General features: G+C 34.0%; 1 protein-coding gene across 4 annotated transcripts in view; it reads left to right on the forward strand.

Moving 5' to 3' along the window:
- Positions 1-2,955: 2,955 nt before the first annotated feature.
- The window catches only part of TEX9 (testis expressed 9), a 73,695-nt gene continuing 50,667 nt past the window's right edge, over positions 2,956-25,983 (forward strand). For all 4 annotated transcript variants that reach the window (XR_009051386.1, XM_057722424.1, XM_057722423.1 and 1 more), the window contains exons 1-6: positions 2,956-3,059; positions 3,165-3,256; positions 13,997-14,060; positions 15,565-15,644; positions 23,385-23,433; positions 24,183-24,265. Coding sequence is in view for 3 of the 4 variants with exons in the window: in XM_057722424.1 (XP_057578407.1) it covers positions 3,039-3,059; positions 3,165-3,256; positions 13,997-14,060; positions 15,565-15,644; positions 23,385-23,433; positions 24,183-24,265 (389 nt within the window). In the remaining variant the exon portion in view is untranslated. The remainder of the gene's footprint in view (positions 3,060-3,164; positions 3,257-13,996; positions 14,061-15,564; positions 15,645-23,384; positions 23,434-24,182; positions 24,266-25,983) is intronic.

Genomic DNA, 25,983 nt, shown 5'->3' on the forward strand with positions numbered 1-25,983 from the left:
TATTTCTAGTTTAATACTATCATGGCCTCAGAGAAGATAGTTTATATAATTTCTGTTACAGGTTGAATTGTGTTCCCCCAAAAGACACGTTGAAACTCCTAACCCAAAACATACACACCCCTCCCCTTAACCTGTGAATATGACCTTATTTGGAAATTGGGTCTTTACAGATGTAATCAAGTTAGCATGAGGTCATTAGGGTGGGTCCTAATCCAATATGATTGGAAGAAATGCCATGTGATGACAGAGACACAGGGAGAATGCCATGTGATTACAAAGGCAGAGATTGGAGTGATGCAGCTACAAGCCAAGGAATGCCAAGGAGTGGTAGCCACCACCAGAAGTTAGGAAGATGCAAGGAAGGATTCTCCCCTACAGGTTTCAAAGGGGGCATGGCCCTGCTAACACCTTGATTTTGGACTTCCAGCCGCCAGACTGTGAGACAATAAGTTACTTTTGTTTTAAGCCACCCAGTCTTGGGTACTTTCTTAGAGCAATTCTAGAAAATGAATGTGATTTCTATTCTTTTAAATTTATTAATGTGTATTTTGTGGCCCAGGATGTGGTCTATCTTGGTAAACATTCCACATGACCTTGAGAAGAATGTGTATTCTGCTGTTGTTGGATAGAATATTCTATAAATGTCAATTAGATCAAGCAGATTGATAGTGCTGTTGAGGGCAATTATATCCTTACTGATTTTCTGCCTGCCCAAACTATCAATGACTGAAATTGGGGTGCTGATGTTTCCCCGTGTATTTGTGCGTTTATCTATATATCTTTGCATTCCTATTAGTTTTTGCCTCATGCATTTTGACACTCAACTGTTTGGTTCATAGACATTAAGAATGGTTATATCTCCTTGGAGAGCTGACCTCTATCATTATATAATGCTCCTCTTTATCCCTGATTTCTTTTCTGGTTCTGAAATCACTTGGTTTGAAATTAATGTAGCTACTCTAGCTTTCTTTTTGATCGTGTTAGTATGACATACCTTTTCCCATCTTTTGACTTTTTTATTTTAATAATTTATTTTTATTGTTTTAACAACTTGATGTAGTTCACATACCCACCATTCACCCATGTAAAGTGTACTATTAATCAGCTTTTAGTATATTCACAGAGTTGTGAAACCATTATCACAATTTTAGAACATTTTTATTACCCCACCCCTGCCAAAAAAATCTTGCAACCCTTTAGTCAACCCCCCATTATCTGCCAGGGCTAGGCAACCACTGAACTACTTTCTGCCCCTATAGATTTGCCTGTTCCGGACATTTCATATAATATGTGGTCCTATTAGAATGGAATCATATAATATGTGGTTTTTCGTGAATTGCTTCTTACCCCTAGCATGTTTTCAAGGTTCATCCATATTACAGTACGCATCAGTACGTCTTCCTTTCTGGTGCTGAATAATATTCCATTGTATGACTTCACCACTTTTTATTTACCTATTAATCAATTTATTATCATCTGAGTCATTTTCACTTTTTGTCTTTTCTGAATAATGCTGCTATAAAAATTTGTATACAACTTTTTGAGAGGGTATATGTTTTCATTTCTCTTGGGTATGTAGCTAGGAATGGGTCACTAGATCATGTGGTAACTTTATGTATAAACTTCTGAGAAACTGCCAGACTGTTTTCCACAGTGGCTGCACAATCTTGTATTCCTACCAACAGTGTTTGAAGGTTTGAATTTTTCCACATCTTCTCCAACACGTTATTGTCCATCTTTTTTCATTATAGTTTTCCTAGCTGGTGTGAAGTGGTATCTCATTATGGTTTGATTTGCACTTCCCTTAAGACTAATGATTTTGAGCACAATTTCATATGCTTTTTGGCTATATGTATATCTTCTTTGGAGGAATGCCTATTCAGGATCCTTGCCCATTTTAAACATAGCTCTTTTATATATTCTAGACACAGGTCTCTTATTAAATATAAGATTTGCAAAATTTACCTCCCTTTCTGTGGTTTGTCTTTTTATTTTATTTATGGTATCCTTTAAAATGAAATGTTTTTAATTTTGATGTCTAGTTTATTGATTTTTCTTTTGTTGCTTGCGTTTCTGGTGTCATTTCTAAGAAATCATCACCTAATTCAAGGTGATGAGTATATATACCTATGTTTCTTTAAAGAGTTAGCTTTAATCTAACTCATAAAATTAGGCCTTTGATCCATTCTGAGTTGATTTTTGCACATGGTGTGAGATAAAGGTCCAACTTCATTCTTTTACATGTGGACATCCACTTATCCCATTACCATTTGTTGAAAAGACTAGTCTTTCCCCATTGAATGGTCTTGGCACCTTCGTTGAAGATCAGTTGACCCTAAATGTGAAGTTTATTTCTGGATTCCTAAGTTTATTCCCCCCAAATTAGAATTTTTGATTACTTACTGTGTTCCAGGCACAGTTCTAAGCATAAATTCACTTACTCCTCACAGTAACTATGGGAGATGGGCACTATTCTTACCCCCACTTTACGGATGGAGTAGCTGAGTTAATGATTTGCCCAAGCTAGTACGTGGCAGACCCAGGACATGAACTTAGACGACTGCCTTGAGAGCCTGCGCTTTTAACCATGCAATAAATAAATGTGAGAAATTAGAACTTGGAATTCCATTAAATAGTTCATTTTAAACAAAACAGTCGGAAGTCAAACTGGCCACTAAGTTTGGAAAACCACAACAAAGCAGGAGCTTTACTAGCTTGCTTCCTACTGAGTGTTAGAAATGGACCTGTCTTCCTTGGTTGAAACCCGTCCATCGCCAACTTAATTTATAAATCAACGCACTACTTTGGCTTCTTCTGTTCCTGCAGCAGGACAGAAGTGGTCAGCGCTAACGGCAGAGAAGTGAAAACATCGCAGCGCCCACTCCCCAGTTCTCAGCCCCTCCACAGCATCGCGCTATTTTCAGCCAAGAATAGGGGCGTGGACAGAATCTTGCCCGCGGCTGGAGGCTGCGGGTGTTGTGGTAACTCTCGCGGGAAGATGCGTCGTTGCCTCAGCAACGGCGTCGCGGCCGCGAAAGATGGCGGGGCGAAGTATTAAGGTTAGTTCAACTCTACTTTCCTGGGTAGCAGCTAGGTTTCGAACAGTCCTGCGGACACCGAAATTCATTTAACTTTGGGTCTGAAAGTGTCTGTCTCTTTGACAGAGACGGGGCGTTTCAGGGACTCCGCTTCCGCAACGCGTTCAGCAACCTGCCTCATCTCAACGGGACCTCCTCGCCAAGGAGGAAGAATATAAGTAAGAAATTTGGCGGTTCAGCTTTTCCTTCTTTCTTTCCCCGAAATGAGGCTGCTCACAAGTACTTTTCCTAGCCACTGAGTGGATCTTTGAGACCATTCACTGTCCGGCATTTTCTTCTCATCATCCCATTAGCTTGCCCTTCTTTATCTTTTCTCCTGTAGGTGTTGAACGTGGGCGAAATTTAACCCAAGTTAAGTAAACCTGTTCGTCAGAGAGATGATACTGCTAGAAGTAGTTTGGATAGCAGGAATTGCCACGAATAGTTCAGTTTCTAGTTAAAGGAATTCCACGTAATTTCAAGTGCCTGGAGTTTACGTATGTAAATTTCTTTTAGGTTTGGTGTCTAAACTGAAAGCATATTTCTCAAGGCATTTGGAATTACCGTTCTCATCCACGTTTGGCGGAGTTGGGAGGGTTTCCTTTCCTTCTCTGCTCTCAGTGTAATTACAGCTATCCTGAAGACACGTGCTTTCCTTCCTGGACCACTCCACTCTTCATCCCTCGTTTTTCACGCCGATGTCAGAGTAATCTTTTGACTTTGTCACTCCCTTGCCTAAAACTTTGCAGTGGTTTCCAGTTGCACTTCAAAAGCGCTGTCACACCTGGCTCCTACTTTTTGTGTGATCTTGACCTCTCTCCTTTTTGCCTACCAGAGTGGCCTGTCTTGACTATGATAAGTAGGCTCCCTATTACTCTTTTTTTATTGTCTGATTAAATTTTCATTGCAATTAGCATAACTGGTTGCAGTAAATTCATCTGTTAGTTTACTTTTTTGGCTGTTTCCTCTGCTGGACTGTGAGTTCCACAAGGTCAGAGACCATGTCTTTTATTTGCCCTCGTATATACCCTTACCAAAAAAAAATTTTTTTTTTAAATTCACCTTCTTTTTAATTTACAGCAATTAATGGGAAACATTCTGGCAGTTCCTCAAACGGTTAAACGTAGTTACCAAATGATCTGTACTTAAAATTAAAGCATGTTTAGAGTTAGAACTGAAGTGTACTGTCTTTAGATAAACTAGACACATGTCAACTTGCCATAACATGTAGAAACATAATTGTCTTACATCGTTTGATGAAATGGGTCCATTACTCTAGTAAGAGTGTACTTAATCAACGGATCTGTTGTTCATATACAGTTCTGAGTCATCTGTTTTCCACCCAAAACATTTGTTTTCGTTACCATGTACCAGATAGCACTAAATACATGCATTGATTAGGTTAATTCATTTGGTTATTTAAGGGTATATTTTGCATGTGGCCCTTCATTAAGGATATGGTCCTGCATGGATAGGAGCTATTCTATTTTAGCAAAAGTTTTGTGGTAAAGGCTCCCAGTTGTTATTTGTACTATTATATGCACTCTGAGGTGTGCAAATCTGAGGCTTTTGAACAGAGTAGCTCCCATGCACTGCTTGAAATTTGTGATCACTCAGCACTATGCATAAGGGTGAGATGTCTCACCATCCACATAGGCAAGAATATGAGTTTATAACAGAGTATTTTGCCACATGTTATCTTGATGTTAGGCATGCAGGGATGTCATTTTAATCAACAGCACCTCCCTGAAATCCCAATCCAGAATCTTTCACAGTCAGCTCCTGTCAGATAGTTGGAGGAAATAATCACTATATGAGATAGTAAACTATATGCTGATCACTCAAATCAATAGATATTCCAAGACTTGTGCTTATATCATAAAACCAGAGAGCTAAACATTAAGATTATGTGGCATCTGTTTTAATTGATCGTGATAACTGAAAGCCTTCCCCAAAACTTCTTGCCCATAAATGCCAATTACATTGGATTTATAGATTAATTTACAGAGAACTGACATCTTTATGCTGTTGAATCTGCCCTTCCACGAATGTGATATATCTCTATTTACATGGGGTTGTTCTGGGTGTCCATTAATAATGTTTTATCATATTATTTCATAAAAGTCTTGCATGTATAATTTTTAAAAGGTACCTTATAGTTTTTGTTGCTATAATGAATGTTTTTTTTTCTGCTACCTTTTCTAATTGGTTATATGGATAGAAACATTACTGATTTTTATATGTTGATCCTATACCTATATTTATATAGATTGTCAGTTCTGCTGAACTCTCTTATTCTGCAGAGTCCTTTGAGTTTTTTATAAAGAGTTATATTATATGCAAATTGTGATAGTTTTGTCCCTTTACAATTTCCTCTGCATCTTTTTTCTTGACCTGATTACAACTTCCAGTGCAATATGGAATAGAAAAAGTGATGGTAAACATTCTTATCTTGGTTATGATTTTGAAGAGCCCACTGTTAATTTATCACTACATTTGAGGTTTGCTGTAGAGTTTTGGTAGATATTATTTTATCAGGCTTAAGGATTCAGTTTGCCTTAATTCTTTACTTTTTAATCAAGGATAGTTGATACGTAATATTATACCCTTAATTTGTATTTTGAATGAATGTTAAATTTTAACAAAATTTTTTCCCCAAATTTATTTACGTAATGAAACTTTTTTAACCTCCTCATTTAATGTTTTAACATAGGGAACTACAAAGGCAGATTTGTTGCTTTCTTTTAAAGTCCCCTGGATTAGATTGCTTTAATTTTATGTAGGTTTTTTTTTCACCTATAAAGAGAAGTGAAATTGGTCTTACACTTTTTTCTAGTTCTTTGCCTTTTTGATTTTTATGTCATTATTACCCTAGCTACATAAAATAAGCTGAACAGTTTTCCGTTTTTTATTTTATTCTGTTCTTAGAAGCTTCTTGTAATCAGTTCATCTGCCCTTTGATTAAAACTGTGAAACTGAGTCTAGTGTGGGTTTTTGTTGGGTTTTTTTGCCTGTGAATGCAAATAAATAAATTTTGGTTGTTTGCCAGCTCTCTAGAACAGTGTCCACTTCATGTATGTTTTAAAATCTATTAACATACATTTATTCTAATTATGCCCTTATGTTTTAAGTCTTGACTGTATCTGAAACCTTATACACACGTTCTTTTGGGGACTTTTCTATCAGTCTTGCTGGGAGGTGTGTATATGTTTTATTGGTCTTTTTGGAGAATTAGCTTTTGGTTTTATTGCTCACCTAAGTGATTTAAAATTTCGTTCTTCAGTCTTTATGATTTCTGTTTCTTCTAATTGTGAATTTATTTTTTCTTTTTTTAGTTTTTTTTTTTTAGGTTAGTTTTTCTTATTTTCTTAATACATACATTTAATTTCAGTATATTTCTCTCCAACCACAGCTTATCTGTATTTCAGAATCTGTTTTGATATGTGTATTTCTTTTGTGGTTATATAGTTTTAAATATTTTATGATTTTCATAGTGATTATTTTAGGAGTGTATTTTTGTAGTTCCCAAGCATCTGTCTGTTTGCTTGTTTTATTTTTGTTACTTTAAAATTTATTTTTAATTGTACTATATTCAGAGAATGTATATAATACTGATTTTCAAAAATGTTTTGAAACTTAGTTGTGACCAGGTACATGATGAATTTTTGTAAATGTTCTGTGTGTTCTTTAATAGAAAGTGTATTAACTATTTGTTGACTCATATCTTAGATCACGCTAAGTAATGTTGCTGTCTATAACATCAGTATCCTCACCATTTTTTTCCTAGTAGCTGTATTGGTTTCTGTCACAGGTGTACTAAAATCAGCTATAATTGTAATATAAAAATTTCTCCTTATAATTGTGTCCATTTTTGTTTGGAGGCTATATTGTTTGATTTACTTAAATCCTCTTGATGAATAATTCCTTTCATTATTATGTAGTGTCTGTTATATCTTTTGTATTTCTTTATTTTCAAACTTTTTATGTCATTTAGTTTTATTAAGAGCATTTTTTTTATATTCTCTGGTAATTTCTGCCTTATAATAAGTGAATTTATTTATATTATTTTGTTTATTAATTTGAAATTGTTTTGGCCGTCTTCGTTGTTTTCTGTTTATGCCTTTATTTTTTTTTCTGTCTCTTGTTAGTTGAATGAGTTTTCATTATGTCTTTATTTTTCCTTTCCTGGTTTGAAAATACCTTAGAATGTTTTAACTTGGTTTCCCTCATTTTTCAAGTTAAATAATATTTATTTCCCCTTTGCTTTGAATACCCTTACCTGTTATTTTCATATTCTGTACTAATTTAGATTTATCGTCATGTTTTCTCATTTCTTGGCATTTTTTTTCTAGGTTCAATTTCCTCTTTTCTGAAGCATAGACCATTACTTCTTTATGTGAAAACCTGAGTCCTAATTCTCCAGTCTTATCTGAAAATTTTGTTACTTTGTACTTATCCTTCAAAGATAGTTTAGCTGAATATAGAACTCAAAATGGCTAGTCCCTGCCCCTCACCTCCCGATGGTCCATGAAAGATACCATTTCATTGTCCATTGGAATCTAGAGATATTGATAAGCCATCTACTGTCAACTTTTAAGATAGTCATGCTGGTAGACTATTTTTCTGTCTTCTTTTTAAATATTTGCTTTGTAATTTAAAGAACAGTCTCCTTGTCTTTGAAGTTCTGCAGTTTCACTATGATGTGTACAGGTGTGGATTTGTATTTTGTTAATTCTGCTTGAGGTCCCTATATTTATTCATTTCTAGAAAATTCTCAGCATTATCCCTTTTCTTAAAAAGTAGTATTGTCTTTTGTTTTATGTCTCTTGCTATATTCTTCAAGTTTCAAATATTTGTCATTTTTCTTTTTGTTTTGTTGAAGTATACTTGATTTACAATATTATACTTCAGGTGTAGCATAGTGATTCAAAACTTTTATAGATTATACTCCATTTAGGGTTATTATAAAATAATAGCTATATTTCCTGTGCTGTACAATATATCCTTTTATTTATTTTATACATAGTAGTTTGTATCTCTTAATCCTTTACTGCTATCATGCTCCTCCCTCCTTCCCTCTCCCCATTGGTAACCACTTGTTTGTTCTCTACATGTATGGGTCTGTTTCTGTTTTGTTATATTCATTATTTGCTTTATTTTTTAGATTCCACACGTGATAACACAGTATTTTCTTTCTCTGACTTATTTCACTAAGCATAATACCCTCCATGTCCATTCATGTTGTTGCAAATGGCAAAATTTCATTCTTTTTTATAACTGAATAGTATTCCATTGTGTATGTAAGTGTGTATATGTATCACATATTCTTTATCCATTCATCTTTTGTTGAACATGTAGGTTGCTTCCATATCTTGGCTATTGTAAATAATGCTGCTATGAACATTGGGGTGCATATATTTTTCAAAGTGGTGTTTTCGTTTTCTTTGGGTGTATATCCAGAAGTGGAATTACTGGGTCATGTGGTAGTTATATCTTTAATTTTTTTGAGAAACTGCCATACTGTTTTCCGCCGTGGCTGCACCAATTTACATTCCCACCAACAGTATAGGAGGATTCGCTTTTCTCCACATCCTTGCCAACATTTGTTATTTGTGGTCTTTTTGATGATAGCCATTCTGACAGGTGTGAGATGATATTGTAGTTTTGCTTTGCATTTCTCTGATGATGAACAGTGTTGAGCATTCCATGTGCCTGTTGGCCATCTGTATTATTCTTTGGGAAAATGTCTATTCAGGTCTTCTGCCTATTTTTTAACCAGGTTGTTATTGTTATTATTATTATTATTTTGATATTGAGTAGTATGAGCTATTTATATAGTTTGGGTATTAACCCCTTGTAGGTCATATCATTTGCAAATATTTTCTCCCATTCAGTAGATTCTTTTCATTTTGTCAGTGGTTTCTTTTCCTTACCTTTCCTTGTAAGTTTAATTAGGTCCTATGTATGTATGTATGTATTTAGTTTCCTTTGCCTTAGGAAACAAATCCAAAAAAATATTGTTGTGATTTATTTTGAAGAGTGTTCTGCCTCTGTTTTCTTCTAGAGTTTTATGGTTTATGGTCTTACATTTAGGTCTTTAATCCATCTTGAGTTTATTTTTGTATATAGTATGAAAAAATGTTCTAATTTCATTCTTTTACATGTAGCAGTCTGGTCTTCCCAGCACCACCTGTTGAAAGACTGTCTTTTCCTCATTGTATATTTTTGCCTCCTTTGTCATAGATTAATTGCCCATATAAGTGCAGGTTTGTTCTGGAGTTTGCTATTCTGTTTCATTGATTTATGTGTCTGCTTTTGTTCTAGTACCATACTGTTTTGGCTACTGTAGCTTTGTAGTACAATGATCTGTGGATCAATCCAAGAAGAATATACAGTAGTAAATATATATGCATCCAACATAGGAGTATCTAAATACATAATGCACATAACAACAGACATGAAGGATGGTAACAGAATAATAGTCGTGAACTTTAAAACCCCACTTACATCAATGGACAGATCATTCAGACAGAAAAATCAATGAGGAAACACTGGCCTTAAATGACACATTAGACCAAATAGAATATATAATATTCTATTCAAAAGCAGCAGAATACACTTTCTTTTCAAGCACACATGGAACACTCTCCAGAATAGATCACATGCTAGGTGACAGAACAAATCTTAGTAAATTTAAGAAAATTGAAATCATATCAGCCATCTTTTCCAACCACAGTGCTATGAGATTAGAAATCACCTACAAGAAAAAACTGCAAAAACCATAGACATATAGAGGCTAAAAAATATGCTACTAAACAACCAATGGATCACTGAAGAAATCAAAGAAGAAATCAGAAAATACCTGGAGACAAATGAAAACAAAAACACAACAATCCAAAATGTATGGGATGCAGCAAAAGCAATTCTGAGAGGGAAGTTTATAGCGATACAAGCCTGTCTAAGGAAACAAGAAAAATCTCAAATAAACAACCTAACCTTACACCTAAAGGAATTAGAAGAATAAACAAAACCCAAAGTTAGTAGAAGGAAAGAAATAACAAACTTTAGAGCAGAAATAAATGAAGTAGAGGCTAAATATATATATGTGTGTATATATATATATATAATCAATGAAACTAAGAGCTAGTTCTTTGAAAAGATAAGCAACATTGATAAATCTCATTGAGAAAAAAAGAGGCCCTAAATCAATAAAATCAGAAATGAAAAAGGAGACGTTACAGCTGACACCACAGAAATACAAAGGATCATAAGAGATTACTATGAACAACTATATTCCAATAAGATGGAAAACCTAAAAGAAATGGACAAATTCCTAGAAATATAAATCTCCCAAGGCTGAACCAGGAATAAGTAGAAAATATGAACAGACCAAGTATCAGTAATGAAATTGAATTAGTAATAAAACAACTCCCAACAAACAAAAGTCCAGGACCACATGGCTTCACAGGTGAATTCTACCAAACATTTAGAAGAGAGTTAACACCTATCCTTCTTAAAGTATTCCAGAAAGTTGCAGAGGAAGGAACACTTATGAACTCATTGTATAAGGCCAGCATCACCTTGATACCAAAACTATACAAAGATATTACAAAAAAGATAATTACGGGCCAATATCACTGATGAAGATAAATGCAGAAATCCTCAACAAAATTTTAACAAACCAAATCCAACAATACATTAAAAGAATCATAACCCATGATCAAATGAGTGTTATCCTGGGGTGCAAGGATGGTTCAATATCTGCAAATCTATCAATGTGATAACCACATTACAAAAGAAGAATAAAAATCATATTATCTCAATAGATGCAGAAAAAGCATTTGACAAAATTCAACATCCATTTATGATTAAAAAACTCTCCTCTTCACAAGGTTGGTATAGAGAGAACATACTTCAACATAATGAAGTCCATGTGTGATAAGCCCACAGCTAACATTAACACTCAATGCTGAAAAGTTAAAAGAATTTCCTGTAAGATCAGGAACAAGACAAGGATGCTTACTGTCACCACTTTTATTCAACATAGTATTGGAAGTCCTAGCCATGGCAATTATACCAATAAATAAATAAATAAATAAAATGAAAGGAATCTAAATTGGAAAGGAAGAAGTAAAACTGTCACTGTTTGCTTACAGGATACTATACACAGAAAATCCTAATGATGCCAGCAGAAAACTGGTACAGCTCATCAGTGAATTCAGTAAAGTTGCAGAATACAAAATTAATATGCAGAAATTTGTTGCATTTCTATACACTAACAATGATCTACCAGAAATAGAAATTAAGGAATCACATTTATAATTGCATCAAAAATAATGAAATACATAGGAATAAATCTAAGAAGGTAAAAGATCTGTACTCAGAAAACTATAAGACTGATAAAAGAAATCCAAGATGACACAAAGAGATGGAATGGTATACTGTGTTCATGGATTAGTAGAATTAATATTATTAAAATGGCTATATTACTGAAGCCAGTCTGGGGATTCATTGCAATCCATATCAAAATACCAATGGAATTTTGTTTACAGAACTAGAACAAATAATTTTAAAATTTGTATGGATACACAGAAGATCCCTAGTGGCTAAAACAATCCTGAGAAAGAACAGAGCTGGATGTATCACACTTCGTTAGACTATGGTCAGTGTACCTCTCCAAATTTTGATATTTTCTCCTTCTCCAGGATTTCCTTCTGCAATGTCTATTAGGTAGCTATAAATCTATCTTTGTCATATAGATGTTAACCTCTCTTATATTTTCATCTTTTTGTTTCCCAGAACCTTTTCATTAGTGATTTCCTCATATCTGTTTTCTAATTCATTCTTTTCCTCTTCATTCTATTGTTCAATTTATCCACTGCATTTGAGTTTTTATTTACATTGACTGTATTTTCATTTGTGTAATTTCTATTTGGTTCTTTTCCAAATTCATTGTTCTTTTGAATGTTGGGTTACAGTGCCTGCTTCTTGCCTAATGGTTTCTATTCTTTTTTTTTTTTTAATGAAAAGTGCTATTTAAAGTTCTTTCCTAGGTTGTTTTATTATCTCCAGTTCTTATGGTGCAAATTTTGTTGCATTTGTTGATTATCCCTCCTGGGGAGTTGTTTCTTAATACAATTTGTTACCTTTGTGAAGACATCTTAGTAGGATTTGCTTTCTGAGACAGTTGCATGTGTTCTAGGTAAGTAAATGTCCCTAAGGGTGGTTTTGCATTTAACTTTATTAGCTTATCAAGTTTTCACTGGTTCTGAGCCGACTTTCTATATTAAAGTTTTGGCATAGTGTCCCTTTACCTTCTGGGTAAGATGAACTTGGACTACACTCCTATATGCTCTGATTACTCAGAAGAGAATCTTTTCCACAAGTGGCTCTAGTTTCATTTCCGTTCACCTAGGGTTATGGGTGGTGTTTTTGTAGTTTGTGATTCACAGGTGTAGCCCTTCATGACTCTCTCATGTGCAACAGTTTCTAGCTGTTAAGCTGTTTTGGCTTCTGTTCCTGTTTACTGCTCTCACTTTGAGTTGCTGCTTTATTTTTAGTGCCAGGGTATTTTCCTTGCCTGAGTTTAAGTTTAGCAATATTTCCTTCATTATATTTTATCCAGGATTTCTATGGGTTTTGGAGCAGAAGAATAGCCTTTTGATTTATCTCAGTCTGTTAGATTGACCAGAAACTTCTAATGGTTCTTGTTAGGGAAATGCAAAAAATCAGGTACAGGCATCTTGAATACAACTTTAAGTCTTTATTAGATATTTTTATTTTGAGTAATTCATCCTAAGATATAAAAATATTCCTTAAAACATCAGACTGTTTTAAGAAGGGATATGATACTGCTTTTTTTCTTCCTGGGAGTGGGGGTCATCACTGGTTTGTGTTACTTCTGAATCACATATCTAAAAAAACAAACAACAAGATATCTCATCTTAAAAATTGCTCTACATATTTTCTTCATAAAACTTCAGAAGAGCCCAGATAGTCTAGAAATGTGACCTGTGAATAGAACTTAAAAGTTATATTCTTTTGAGGATGTTTATTATAATGTTAACCTTTAAAACTGAGAAGGGGACGAACTAAAAAGAGGAACGGTTTAGTATGTTAATGTTAACTTCAACTCTACAATGTTTCATAGCCATTTAAGCCACTAATTATAAAAATTATATAGAGATAAATATATTCCATCTATATTGTTATGGGAGAACAGTACAAAATTGTGTATGTGCTTACAGATGAAAATTAGAAAGAAATGTTAAAAATGATTGGATGATGGTGGTAGAATTATGAGCAATTTTTCCTTTCAAAACAGTTTCCTTTAATAGCATTACTATTCTTACACTCTTAATGGGGCCAAATAGTATTCTTATTCTTTGCTAGATTCCTAATAGAGTGGAAAAAAAAGGAGTGGCAGGTATGTCAAAGTAATCACCTGTATTTCTGATGAAGCTGATACTAAAGTATATAGCTGAGGTGTGAACCCCCTCAGGTGTCTTCACTAAACCCCAGATTTACCTCCCCAATTACCTGAACACTCCTGATGAAATCAACTCCCCTTCCCCACCCCCCACCAACTCTGCCCCCATCCTGTTCCCAATTGGAGTTGATTCCAAGAATATGGAGGGTGGAACTGAGTTGAACCCACCCAGTTTATTCTTCCCAAATAAATCATTCCACCTGAAATAAGGGCCAGGAGTTACACTGTTTGAATTTCTACCATAAAGAAGAAGAAATCATGGCGATATGGAGATAAGCTTACTAATAGTTATGTTAATTTCCAAATAAAAATGTTGTGTATGTTTCGGCATTTATTGATTAGCTGAAATGTAGTTATTGAAATTGTTACTTTTATTTTTGTGTTATAATCTTCAGTATATCACAATTATTAAATTATTTTCTGCGTTTAGGCGTTTAAATGCAGAATTAGAGGCAAAAACTGCTGATCTGGTTCGACAAGCTGAAGAAGTAATAGTGAGTAAATGTATAGTTATTAGTAATTCCATGTAAGTGCTAGTTTTTTAATTTTTTAATTTGAGTGTAACATACATACAAAAAAGTGCCCAAAGCATAAATTTTCAGCTCATAAATTGAACATCGATATATGCATAATTGTGTATACATGCATGTATATGTTTTTGATAAGCACACATTTTGTAAAAGCCACTGAAAAAGTGTTTTCTATTTAGATATTCTAATCATCTAATTAATAGGAACATTAATATTTAATAATATGCACCAATATTTTAAGGTTAATGTTTGCAAGTAGCTATATAGGATTAGTATGGGTAATTCAACAGGATAGAAATAAAACAGTCTCTGGACAGAAGTTGAATAAAGGATAACAATGATCACTAATGCTCAAATGGTAATCTGTTTCTTAAACTCTACAGTTGGATGTAACAGATTCTTAGGGCTAGACCATAAGCAGATTTATAGTCAGGAAAAATGTAGTGAGGTTATATCACTAGACAATGTAAGCATATTTGCCCAATTCTGGTCACCAAATTGGTTATTCCTGCTTTAAGCATCCCTCCCTAAGTATCAGCATTCCCATTATTAGTTGATAGGACATAGTAGTATTCCTTGGATAAAGTAGCTGCTTTCAAACTTTTTTCATTTTTTTATTCTAATTCAGTTATAATTTCCTTTCATTTAAATCCCACCCCCACTCCACTTTGGAGCTGATGGGGGCAGGGAAGAATAGGCAATATTTTAATGCCTTAGACAGATACATCATTATTTGTCAGTTTAGGAATGAGAAACATATATAACATTTCAGGTAATGTATTTAGATAATGGTTACAGATTTTTAAGTTGCATTTGTAACTAAATATTTCACTAAAAAATAAATATTTTTATTACATCTTTTAGGTTTTTGTCAGTGTCTGAAGAACAGGAAGATAATTTGAACAAAGAAATCCAACATTATAGTGAAAGGAGGGATTCATTATGTATTTTGATCATAGAGTCCTCTAATGGATATAACTTTTGCCACATTGAATTTTTGTTTTCTCGCTTTCATATTGATACATCTTCTCCAAAAGCTTTCACTCTTAGTGCTTCATTTTTAGCACTTTCATTTCTATGTGGTCATCTTAGCATTGAATTTGTCTGATTTGAGACAAGTTTTTCTATCCATTAAATGGATTTATGTTTTCACTTCCTGTGAGCCTTATTTCCTTTGCATGTTACACAGAATGGAAGCTCCATTGTAGTTGGGAAGCAGGAGTCAGTTAAGATGGTATAAAGGCATTGGCATTCTTACAGTTTTTCCTTAGAATTGACTCTTAACCAAGAATGAATGAAAGATGAAACTACATTATTACAGACATTTTGTTACAATAGCTTTTAGAATTCTGTCCTTTGATTTTATAGAAATTGTGGACAACTCTGAAATAATTAGTGATCAGAAGGGCACTTGAATGTATCCTAGTTTTGTGGGTTATTTTCCTGTATGACTGCTTTATTTAACTAGAGAGATCAGCAAGAAGTACGATCTAAGTCTGTTTCAACACAAATTAAATCATATGAAGAGGAAGATGATTATAGTTTAAGGTAAGACTTAAATTCTCGAACACTTTAAAAAAGTTTTTTTTACTGGGTAAATGCTTTAAGATTGTTTTCTGTTTTTTTTTTAATTAAGGTGTATTTGACATACAACATTATATTGGTTTTAGGTGTACAACACAATGATTCAATATTTGTATACATTGTGAAATGATCACCGCAATGTCTAGTTAATATCCATTATCATATATAATTACAGAATCTTTTTTTCCCTGTGATGAAAACTTTTAAGATCTCCTTTTTTCAGGAGCTTTCAAATATGCCATTAGTATTATTAAGTATAGTCTCCATGCTGTACATTACCTCTCCATGACTTACTAATTTTATAATTGGACTTTTGTACCCTTTGACTCCTTTCACCCATTTCGCCTACTCCCAACCAACTAGCTTCTGGCAACCACCAATCTGCTCTCTGTATCTATGAGCTTGTTTTTGTTTGTTTGTTTTTAGATTCCACATATAAGTGAGATCACTTCGTATTTGTCTTTCTTTGACTTATTTCACTTATCATAATGCCCTCGAGGTCTATCCATGTTGTCACAGTGGCGAGATTTCATTCTTTTTATGGCTGAATAATATTTATATGTGTAAATATTTTTATATAATATTTTAAATATTATATGCTTGTTTATGACTATATATAGCACATCTTCTTTTCTGGTTCATCCATTGATGGACGTTTAGGTTGTTTCCATATCTAGGCTATTCTAAATAATGTTGCAATGAACATGGAGGTGCATATATGTAAAAAAATTAGTGTTTTCATTTTATTTGGATAAATGTCCAGAAGTGGGATTGCTGGATCATATGTTTGTAATTTTTGAGGAATCTCCATACTGTTTTCTATAGTGAGTGTACCAAATTATGTTCCTGACAACATTGTACAAGGGTTCCTTTTTCTCCACAGCCTTGCCAGCATTTGTTACATCTTATCTTTTTGATAATAGCCATTCTTACAGTGATATCTCATTGTGTGTGTGTGTGGGTTTTTTTTAAAGATTATTTATTTATTTATTTATTTATTTATTTATTTATTTATTTATGGCTGTGTTGGGTCTTCGTTGCTGTGCACGGGCTTTCTCTAGTTGTGGAGAGCAAGGGCTACTCTTCACTGCGGTGCATGGGCTTCTTATTGTGTTAGCTTCTGTTGTTGCGGAGCAGGGGCTCTAGGCACACAGGTTTTCAGTAGTTGTGGTGCACGGGCTTAGTTGCTCCATGGCATGTGGGACCAGGGATCGGACCCGTGTGCCCTGCATTGGTAGGTGGATTCTTAGCCACTGTACCACCAGGGAGGTCCTCTCATTGTGGTTTTGATTTGCATTTCCTTAATGATTAGTGATATTCAGCATCTTTTCATGCATCTGTTGGCAATCTATATGTCTTCTTTGGATAATGTCTGTTCACATTTTTTGCCCATTTTTAAATCAGATTGTTGGTTTTTTTAAATTGAGTTTTATGAGGTTTTTAAAATGTATTTTCGATAGTAACCCTTTGTCAGATATATGATTTGCAAATATTTTGTCCCATTCAGTAAATTACCTTTCATTTTGTTGATGGTTTCCTCTGCTGTGCAGAAGCTTTTTAGTTTGATGTAGTCCCATGTGTTTGCTTTTGTTGCCTTTGCTTTGGTGTCAAGTCCAAAAAAATAATCACTAAGACTGATGTCGAGGAGCTAACCATCTATGTTTTTCTTCTAAGAGCTTCATGGTTTTAGGTTTTACATTCATATGTTTAATCCATTTGAGTTTATTTTTGTATATGGTGTAAGATAACACTCCGTTTTCATTTTTTTACATGTGGCTGTCCGTTTTTCCCAACACCGTTTATTGAAGAAACTATCCTTTCCCCATTGCATACTTGGCTCCTTTGTCATAAATTAATTGAGCTTATATGAGTGAGTTTATTTCTGGGCTCTATATTATGTTCTGTTGATCTGTGTGTCTGTTTTTATGCCAGTATCATATTGTTTTGATTACTATAGCTTTGTATAATAGCTTGAAATCAGGGAGAATGCCATTTTTCTTGGATAGTGTATGTGGATCTGTTATTATATAGTATCTTTTTGCATGTAAGTATTGGAACAAATTTGAAGAATAATGTAAGTTATAAAATACTAATAATTGGAGGCTCATACCAGTCAGCCACAATGTAAACTTTTTACCTATTTTACCTCATTTAATTATCAAAGTATTATTTTGAAATAAATATTACTGTCCTCATTTTAAAAATGAGGAGATTGTAGCTTAGAGAAGTTAAGTAGCTTGCCTAAGGACCTATAGATGGTATATGCTTTCACTGAGATCCTAACTACAGTTGATAAGATTTCTAAACCTGTCCTCACATACTACACTACTTTTCTTTAAAATTGCATGTGAAGATTAGGTAAAAGTAAATAAATTAGTAAAAATAAGATACAGTAGATCTTTTTTCCCCTTAGAGTTCATGTGAACTTTAGATATGTTGAGAAATTAGGGAATCAAAAAAATGTTTAGGAATAAATTTAACAGGACAAAAATAGGATCTGTGTGAATAAAACTATACATCTTATAGCAGAGGCATTGGTGATCACCAAACATTCCAGCTCTCTTGCTATGGCAGAAGTCAAAGTATTCTTTTCCAAGCCTGAGCAGAGTCAGCTTGAACCTCCAGCTGATTCTTCCTCTGCTGTGATCAGTGAAAATTTACTTGGTGAAACCTCCCACCTGATCAACTGGGTGACCACGTGGAAGATATGGAAAAACGGGCCCTCTCTCCCTCTCTGCTACTTTGAGTGTGTTAAGCCACTGAAATTTTGGAGTTAATATCCTAGCCTATCTTAACTAGTATAGCAATTGGTATTAAGAGTCAGGTGCTGTATAACAAATATTCTAAAAGCGTGGCTTTAACTTAGTAGTTTGGTAGTACCAGTAAAGAAACTGATTTTGGAGGCTGGAAAGATAGAGGAATACTGTTATATAGTGGCAGTGAATTTAAACTGTCACCTTTTGTAAATTGGAAGGTTGAACAGATGTCTGGGGAACTCGTGCTCTAGACGAAGTGGTTGGAAAACAGAATATTAGTAGTATGTGCTGTTACTGTTAGCTGTATTGGCACTATTTTACAAGAAAGGCAAGTTTGGGAAAGAATTGGCTGTTTTGCAAGCAGAAATGAAAGGTAATATGGGAATTCTAGGAATTAGAGGCCTTGTAACATTGGAAAGGTCACCTGCTTCTAATTTTATTGAAGTCTAATTTATCTTTTTTTTTTTCTTTTGTTCCCTGTACTTTTGGAGTCATATCAAAGAATCCATTGCTAAATCCAAGGTCATTAAGATCTATCCCTATGTTTTCTTCTAAGAGAGTTTTATAGTTTTGGCACTTACATTTAGATCTTTGATCCATTTTGAGTTAATTTTTTTTTATATGGTATGAGAAAAGGGTCAACTTTCACTCTTTGGCATGTGGATACTCATTTGTCTCAGCACCATTTATTTGAAAGACTATTCTTTCTTCCACTGAACGGTCTTGGCACCCTCATCAAAAAATCACCTGACTAGAGACATATGACATGGTTTTATTTTTGGACTCTCAGTTCTGTTCCATTGATATCAGTTATTATGCCAATACTGCACTGTCTCGATTACCCTTGCTTTGCAGAGTCAGTTGCTTTTAGACCTCAAAAATTATGAAATAAAATTGAGAAAACGTTAGAAGAACAAAAGCCTATTAAAGCTCATCCTTGAAGCAGAGATCAGGTGAAAGGTGTGGTCTTCACAACTATTAATAAAACTTTTCAATGCATTAAGGTTTTTGAGGGCAAGGATCATATTAAATTGGCATCTAGAGAAACTATCCAGTTGGGTAAAATGGCTCAGGGCAAAGATCATAGATGCCTGACAACCTCAAAGTAACCCATTTTTAAATTGAGTTTGGTGGGAGAGAGAGGGAGGCAAGAAGGGAGAAAGAGAGGTGTTCAGGGTAAAGAAATAGTCTTAGAACTGTGAGTGTGGTAATGGCACATGGAACTGACTGGAATCAAATAGGTAGGAAACTCAGTAGTTTTTGAGAGAGTTGTATCAACAAAGGGACTTTAAGAATGATGGACTAAAACTGTTTGTGATTGTTTAAATTTTAAAATAACTATGAGCTCTCCCAATCTTGTAAGATGAAGAAGCAGGCTGTGAGGGTTGCACAGAGAGAGTATAATATTTAAACACCTTAGAGGGCTTAGAAACAGAAATGTTAAACATGGCAGTATATTTGGCTCATATTTAAAATATTGGGACATTATTCATTTACTCAAAAATAATTATTGCATACAGTCCAACAGTTCCCTTCCTGCTGTGTACCCAAGAAAAATGAAGATATATGTTCAGGCAAAAACCTGCGTGCAAATATTTATTGCTGTTTTACTCATAATTGCCAAAAACTGGGAACAACTCAAACATCCATCAAGTGGTGAATGGATAAACAAATTATGGTATATCCATGTAATTGAATACTATGTGGTGATTAAAAGCAATAAACTAGTGATAGAGCAACAACATAGATGTTGAGTGAAAGAGCCAGACTGAAAAATGTATATACTGTATTATTTCACTTATTTGACATTCTGGAAAAGGTAAAACTACACAGACAGGAATTGAATTAGTGGTTGTGTGGGACTCAGAGGAGGAATTAACTACAAAGGGACACAAGGGAACTTTTTGGGATGATGGAGGTGTTCTCTGTCTTGGTTGTTGTGATGGTTACATGAACATATAAGTTTGTTAAAATTTATAGACATGTACACCCTAAAAAGGGTGTATTTTACTATATGTAAAATATTTTGGTAAGCCTGAAAAAAAAAATGAACACCATTAGTGCCAGGTCAAAATAACTGTTGAACACATTAATGTATTGGCGGTACACTGGTGAGTAAACAGACCAGGTCCTGCTCCCAAGGAGTTTATGCCTAGTGTGTTGCTTTTTAATATATTTTTTGAAATTAAAAAATTTTTTCCATAAAAATATTTTTACATCATCCTTTGAGATACACATATCTATGTGTACATATTAACATGAAACTACTTATCCTTATTATAGGTAATGCTTTCTGATATTTTATGGAAAATCATGTTTAACAGTTATCAAAATTCCAAAATTTGGATTACAGATCAAATTAGGTACAGTTTTTATCTAGTAAACAAAAAGATTGAAATGATGTTAACAACTGCTAATCCCTGATTTCTGTTGAAGCAAGTGAGAGACTGATTTTACAAGCATGAAAATAAAGCTGTTGATTTTCTTTTACTAAATTTTCCTGAAGTGCAAAGTGCTGATGACACCTCTGTTTACATAGATCAGGTGGCTTTTTTTTTTTTAATGCTACTTTTTGAACAGATGGCTTTTACAATGTGAAACATGGTACTTGACTATTGGAAATTGCTAAAGATGGGAGGTAATTCTGTGAAGAGACAATCTATTTCAGCTTGGAACAATAATTGACCTAAATTATTGTAGTCAGACAGTATTTATTGTAATAGGTCTTCAACATCCAGGGTTACTCTCCCTGTGGGAATATGGTAGGGAAACCAGACCTCAGTTTCCTGATAGTATAGCATATGTATCCTTCCGTCTGCTGGAAGCAAATTTTATCACACAAATTATTTTAATCACATTACACAGAAATCTTTCATGGAGAAGTTTAACAAAAATAATCCGAACACTGTGTTTTGGTTTATTTTTCATGGAAATACGCTAACAAAGTAGTAGCACTCTGCTAAACCTGAGGGAGACAGATAACTGTTAAATGTCTTTTGGTTGATATGAATGTGTATGTGGTAGGTGGGGAGTTGGAAGATGCAGAAAATGTAAGGAAATAGCAAACGTTAATTTAAAACGAGGGTAATTAAAGAGGTCACTTAAAATTTGTATACAGTTTGGGGAACCCTCTTACACTGTTGGTAGGAATGTAAATTGATATAGCCACTATGGAAAACAGTATGGAGGTTCCTTAAAAAACTAAAAATGGAATTACCATATGACCCAGCAATCCCACTACTGGGCATATACCCAGAGAACACCATAATTCAAAAAGACACATGCACCCCAGTGTTCATTGCAGCACTATTTACAATAGCCAGGTCATGGAAGCAACCTAAATGTCCATCAACAGATGAATGGATAAAGAAGATGTGGTGCATATATATGATGGAATATTACTTAGCCATAGAAAGGAACAAAATTGGGACATTTGCAGAGACATGGATGGACCTAGAGACTGTCATACAGAGTGAAGTAAGCCAGAAAGAGAAAAACAAATATCGTATATTAATGCATATATGTGGAATCTAGAAAAGTGGTACAAATCAATCAGTTTGCAAGGCAGAAATAGAGACAGATGTAGAGAACAAACATATGGACATCAGGGGTGAAAGCAGGGGGTGGGGTTGGGGTGGGATGAATTGGGAGATTGGGATTGCCATATATACTTTACTAATAAGAAAAAATATCAAATTGTACACTTTAAATATATGCAGTTTATTGTATGTCAATTATATCTCAATAAAAGTTCTTAAAAATTTTGTATACAGTTTGGAAACATTTTCATGTCATATGTGAGAATGATTCTTTGGTTTCTAATTTTAAGGAATTGTGAAAGCCTTTTTTTCCTTTCCAGAGCAGTTTCTAGTTCTTTAAGAGGCTGTATTTAATAATATCTATCTTAAGTAAATCTGTGTGTTTAGTATTGAAAAAAACATATATGTTATATAACTAGTAGGTGACCTGATAGAAAGTAATTTTGTTTATACTGGTATGTCTTCTACTTTGGTTAGGAGTCCTCAGGGCATGTGGAGTTTTTTTCTTTTGTTTTTTTCATAGCAATGATAGATATTGAAGTGGTAGGTTTTTAGACCTGTTAATAGGTGTGTCGAGGGTGATCTAGAAAATTGGTCAGGGGTAGGCAGACTTTTCCTACAGAGAGCCAGATAGTAAATATTTTGGGGTTTGTGCCTATACAGCCTTTGTTGCAGCTACAGCTTGGCTGTTGTAGAGTGTAGGCAGCTATGGACAATGTGTAAATAAATGGATGTGGGTGATTCAGCCTGTGGACCATAGTTGGCAGACCACCCCCATAAGCATTCTTTGTTCTAAACTACAAACATATTTTGAAAACGTTGTGCATAAAAAGGAATTGTATTTTAGATACATTTATTTATACACTTAACAAATATTTATTTAGTGCCAATTTAGTGCCAGCTTTAACAAATATTTAGCTTATGTGCCGGGTACTATTCCAAGAACTAGGCATAGAGCAGTGAACAGGGTAGACATGATTGCTACCCTCAGGGAGTTTGTAATGTAGTAGGAAAAACAGACACTGACCAAGTATTTAAATACGTAAGTCAAAGGATAACATTGAGTGGCCTCACAATAAAAAGCCCTGTGGTGAATCATTTTGTAAAATGGATGATCCCTGTGTGTAGCCAATAATCACTCACTGTGATTTACATTCATTAAAATTTCTGCTGCATTTACCTACAAAAATTTTGGCACTATGTATATCTTCTCAAAGGCAAATTATTTAACCAAGGCACTTTTCTTGTTTGTGACACTCATTCAAAATAAATTAACATGTGTATAATTAGAATTATAGTAAAATCTTCTTGATCGTTATATATTTTTTTCTTTCAAATATAATTGCTGTTGAATTATATTGTCTTGGTTTATCTATTATTAATATATGGTGTTTATTTTTTATCTGTAGACGTCCATTATCTTCTGAAGGGACAGTTCATTTATGTTCAGAAACTAAGGTATGAAATCAAATTTTTTGTGAATGTGATTATATCCTGTAGAATTTAGGTTGTTTTTCAGATTTTTCTTAGATAAAACAGAGAAGGAATATAGAAACAGAATATTAGCCTTGATATTCAGAAGGGATGCCTTTATGAAATGTTGCTCATAAAATAAATTGAATCCCTTTTTGTCTCATAATTTCACTGAACAATTTGGAGATACATTGGAAAAATTCCCAGTGAAATTAAGTTTTCTCTCTGAAGCCCAAATTTACTAGATAGAGGATCTGAAAAAGAAACGTACTTATATACAGAGAAAGTGATTTGGAAGGTTGATTCATTCATTCATTCACATAAATATTTACAGTGTGTAGAAATCACTATTCCTGGTGCTGGGCATACTGGGATGTACAAATTCTCTACCCATGGGGATCTAGACCCAGGGAATAGTATATGTGGAGGCCTGTCTGCAGAATAATCAGTGAGGAGAATTAAATTCTGTGAATCAGAATATCCAGTTTAACATTCTTCTAACTAGCTGAATATCCTTGACTCTTTGGGACTCATTTTCTTGTCTTTAAATCTCTTGGTCTTAGTAATAACTAGGTTTTTTCCAGCTATACAGTTCTGGATTCCTTAAAATACAATTTAATCTCTGAATATAGGAATTCCTCTGTGTAGCAAACTAGCAATTCTGTGTATTACAAAATTGCCTTCCTTGGCAAGTGATTAGAGTCTAATTAATCGTTTAAATTCTTTACATGTAGCCAAAGACCAAAAATGTGGATCCAGTAAACAAAGTTCAAAACAAATTACACTCTGCAAGTAAAGGAAGGAAATCAAATTCAAGGTATAGTACAGATTGTAAAGTATTAATTTCTTTTTTTAGTTTTATAGTTTACACTATCGTTGTTTTTAATTAATAAGTTCTGTTTCTCCAGATCTTTTTATACCCAAAATATACAAAATTATACTCTATATTTCTTCTCCACATTTAATAATTTAAAACATCTTCTAATCAGAAATGTCCTGCAGCAGTTAATGAACATTTTGTAAATTCTTTTAAGCAAAATTGCCACATGTCAAATTTATAAATGCTATTTTTAGGTGGATATTTTCTTAGATCAGAAAATGGAACCTAGATGTTTTTTCTGCCTAGTTCTCTCAAATCAACTGAATAAGCCTTATGCTTTTTGAACACCATGCATTGTATATATTGAGATACAGAATGATTTTGGCATGCTCTCAATAAAGCTATAGTATAGTTATAATTTATATTCTGTTGTTTTTGGTGAGAAAGAATTCAAGACTGTTTTTAGTATTTAAAGCATAAAAAGGGGACCCAAGAGGTTCCTGAGGATAGTAGACCTTCTATAAAAGGAGGTTCACACCTGCAGTGGACCGTACCATCCAGCTTCTAATTCACAGTAGATTATTGAATTTACAATTTATTAAATTTATATTATATTATAAATTTATATTATATTAATTTATTGCTTGCCCAAACTGATGATTGCATTATAATTCAGGAAACATCTTTGTTAATTCCTTGTGTCTTTTAATTAGCTAAGTTTTTGTTTTTTGAGTAAAAGAGACAAAAAATAGGGTGAAAGGATAAGGAAGAAAGAAATCTAAAATTGATAGAACATGTTACATATATAAGTACTGTATATAAATAAGTACTGTACATACATACATAACTGGAAAGAGTTATCTTATTTTCAGACTTCAAGTTTACTTTTTAAATAAAAAGTTTTTTTCCAAAAGAATTCTAAAGTATTTGCTTATGTGTTAAAAGTAAGTTAGGCTTTAAAGTAAGTAAAAAGTTAAAAGTAAGGCTTTCGGAAGCAAACTTGATGGGATAGGCCTGGCGCATTTCTCAACGCCTTTAGAAATTACTTTCATTTCATACTTCTCCCCTTCATTAAAACAAAAATCAACTTTTTGATAAACTTTGATCCTGCTTCAAATGTGCTTCTTTAGGTGGGAAAAAAATGTAGAGTTTGAGCTAAGAACTGTTCACTTTGTAATTCTTTCTCAAGAGGTATTATTCTTCAGTGTTTGCAGAATTATGGTTAGAGTGATATCAAATCGTACAGTTCTTCTCCAGCATCATGCAAAATTAAAAGCCACAGCCTGGATTTCACCTGAGGCCAAGTTTAGTACTCTTGGTTTTGATATTCACTTGTTTGGGAGTGTTGACCTAGAACAAATAATTCTCCAGCAAAAAATGGGTTTATTTGGGATGAGCAGAGAATGCACTTCAGGGTCTGCAACCATGGCAAGCCACGTGCAGGCCCCCACACAGCAAGGCAGGGAGAGCTCTTATAGAGGTGAAGGAAGTTGGGAGGGCTAGAGTAAACAAAGGCTTTTCATTACCTGAGTTGTTGCCAGGAAGGAAGGGTCTTTTTTCACACTGGTGGGCTCTGCTATTGTCTCAGGGTGTGAGAGCTCCCCCTTCTGGTCCCCCGACTCTGTTTAACTGAGGTTTCTGTTTATTAATTTTTACATTGGCAATGTCTAGGCTAACTGGCGTAATAAAGCTTTCTCTAGCTCTGTGGTTGTGTG

Source organism: Hippopotamus amphibius, chromosome 2 (genome assembly GCF_030028045.1).
Source record: "Hippopotamus amphibius kiboko isolate mHipAmp2 chromosome 2, mHipAmp2.hap2, whole genome shotgun sequence".
In the NCBI taxonomy this organism is placed as follows: domain Eukaryota; kingdom Metazoa; phylum Chordata; class Mammalia; order Artiodactyla; family Hippopotamidae; genus Hippopotamus; species Hippopotamus amphibius.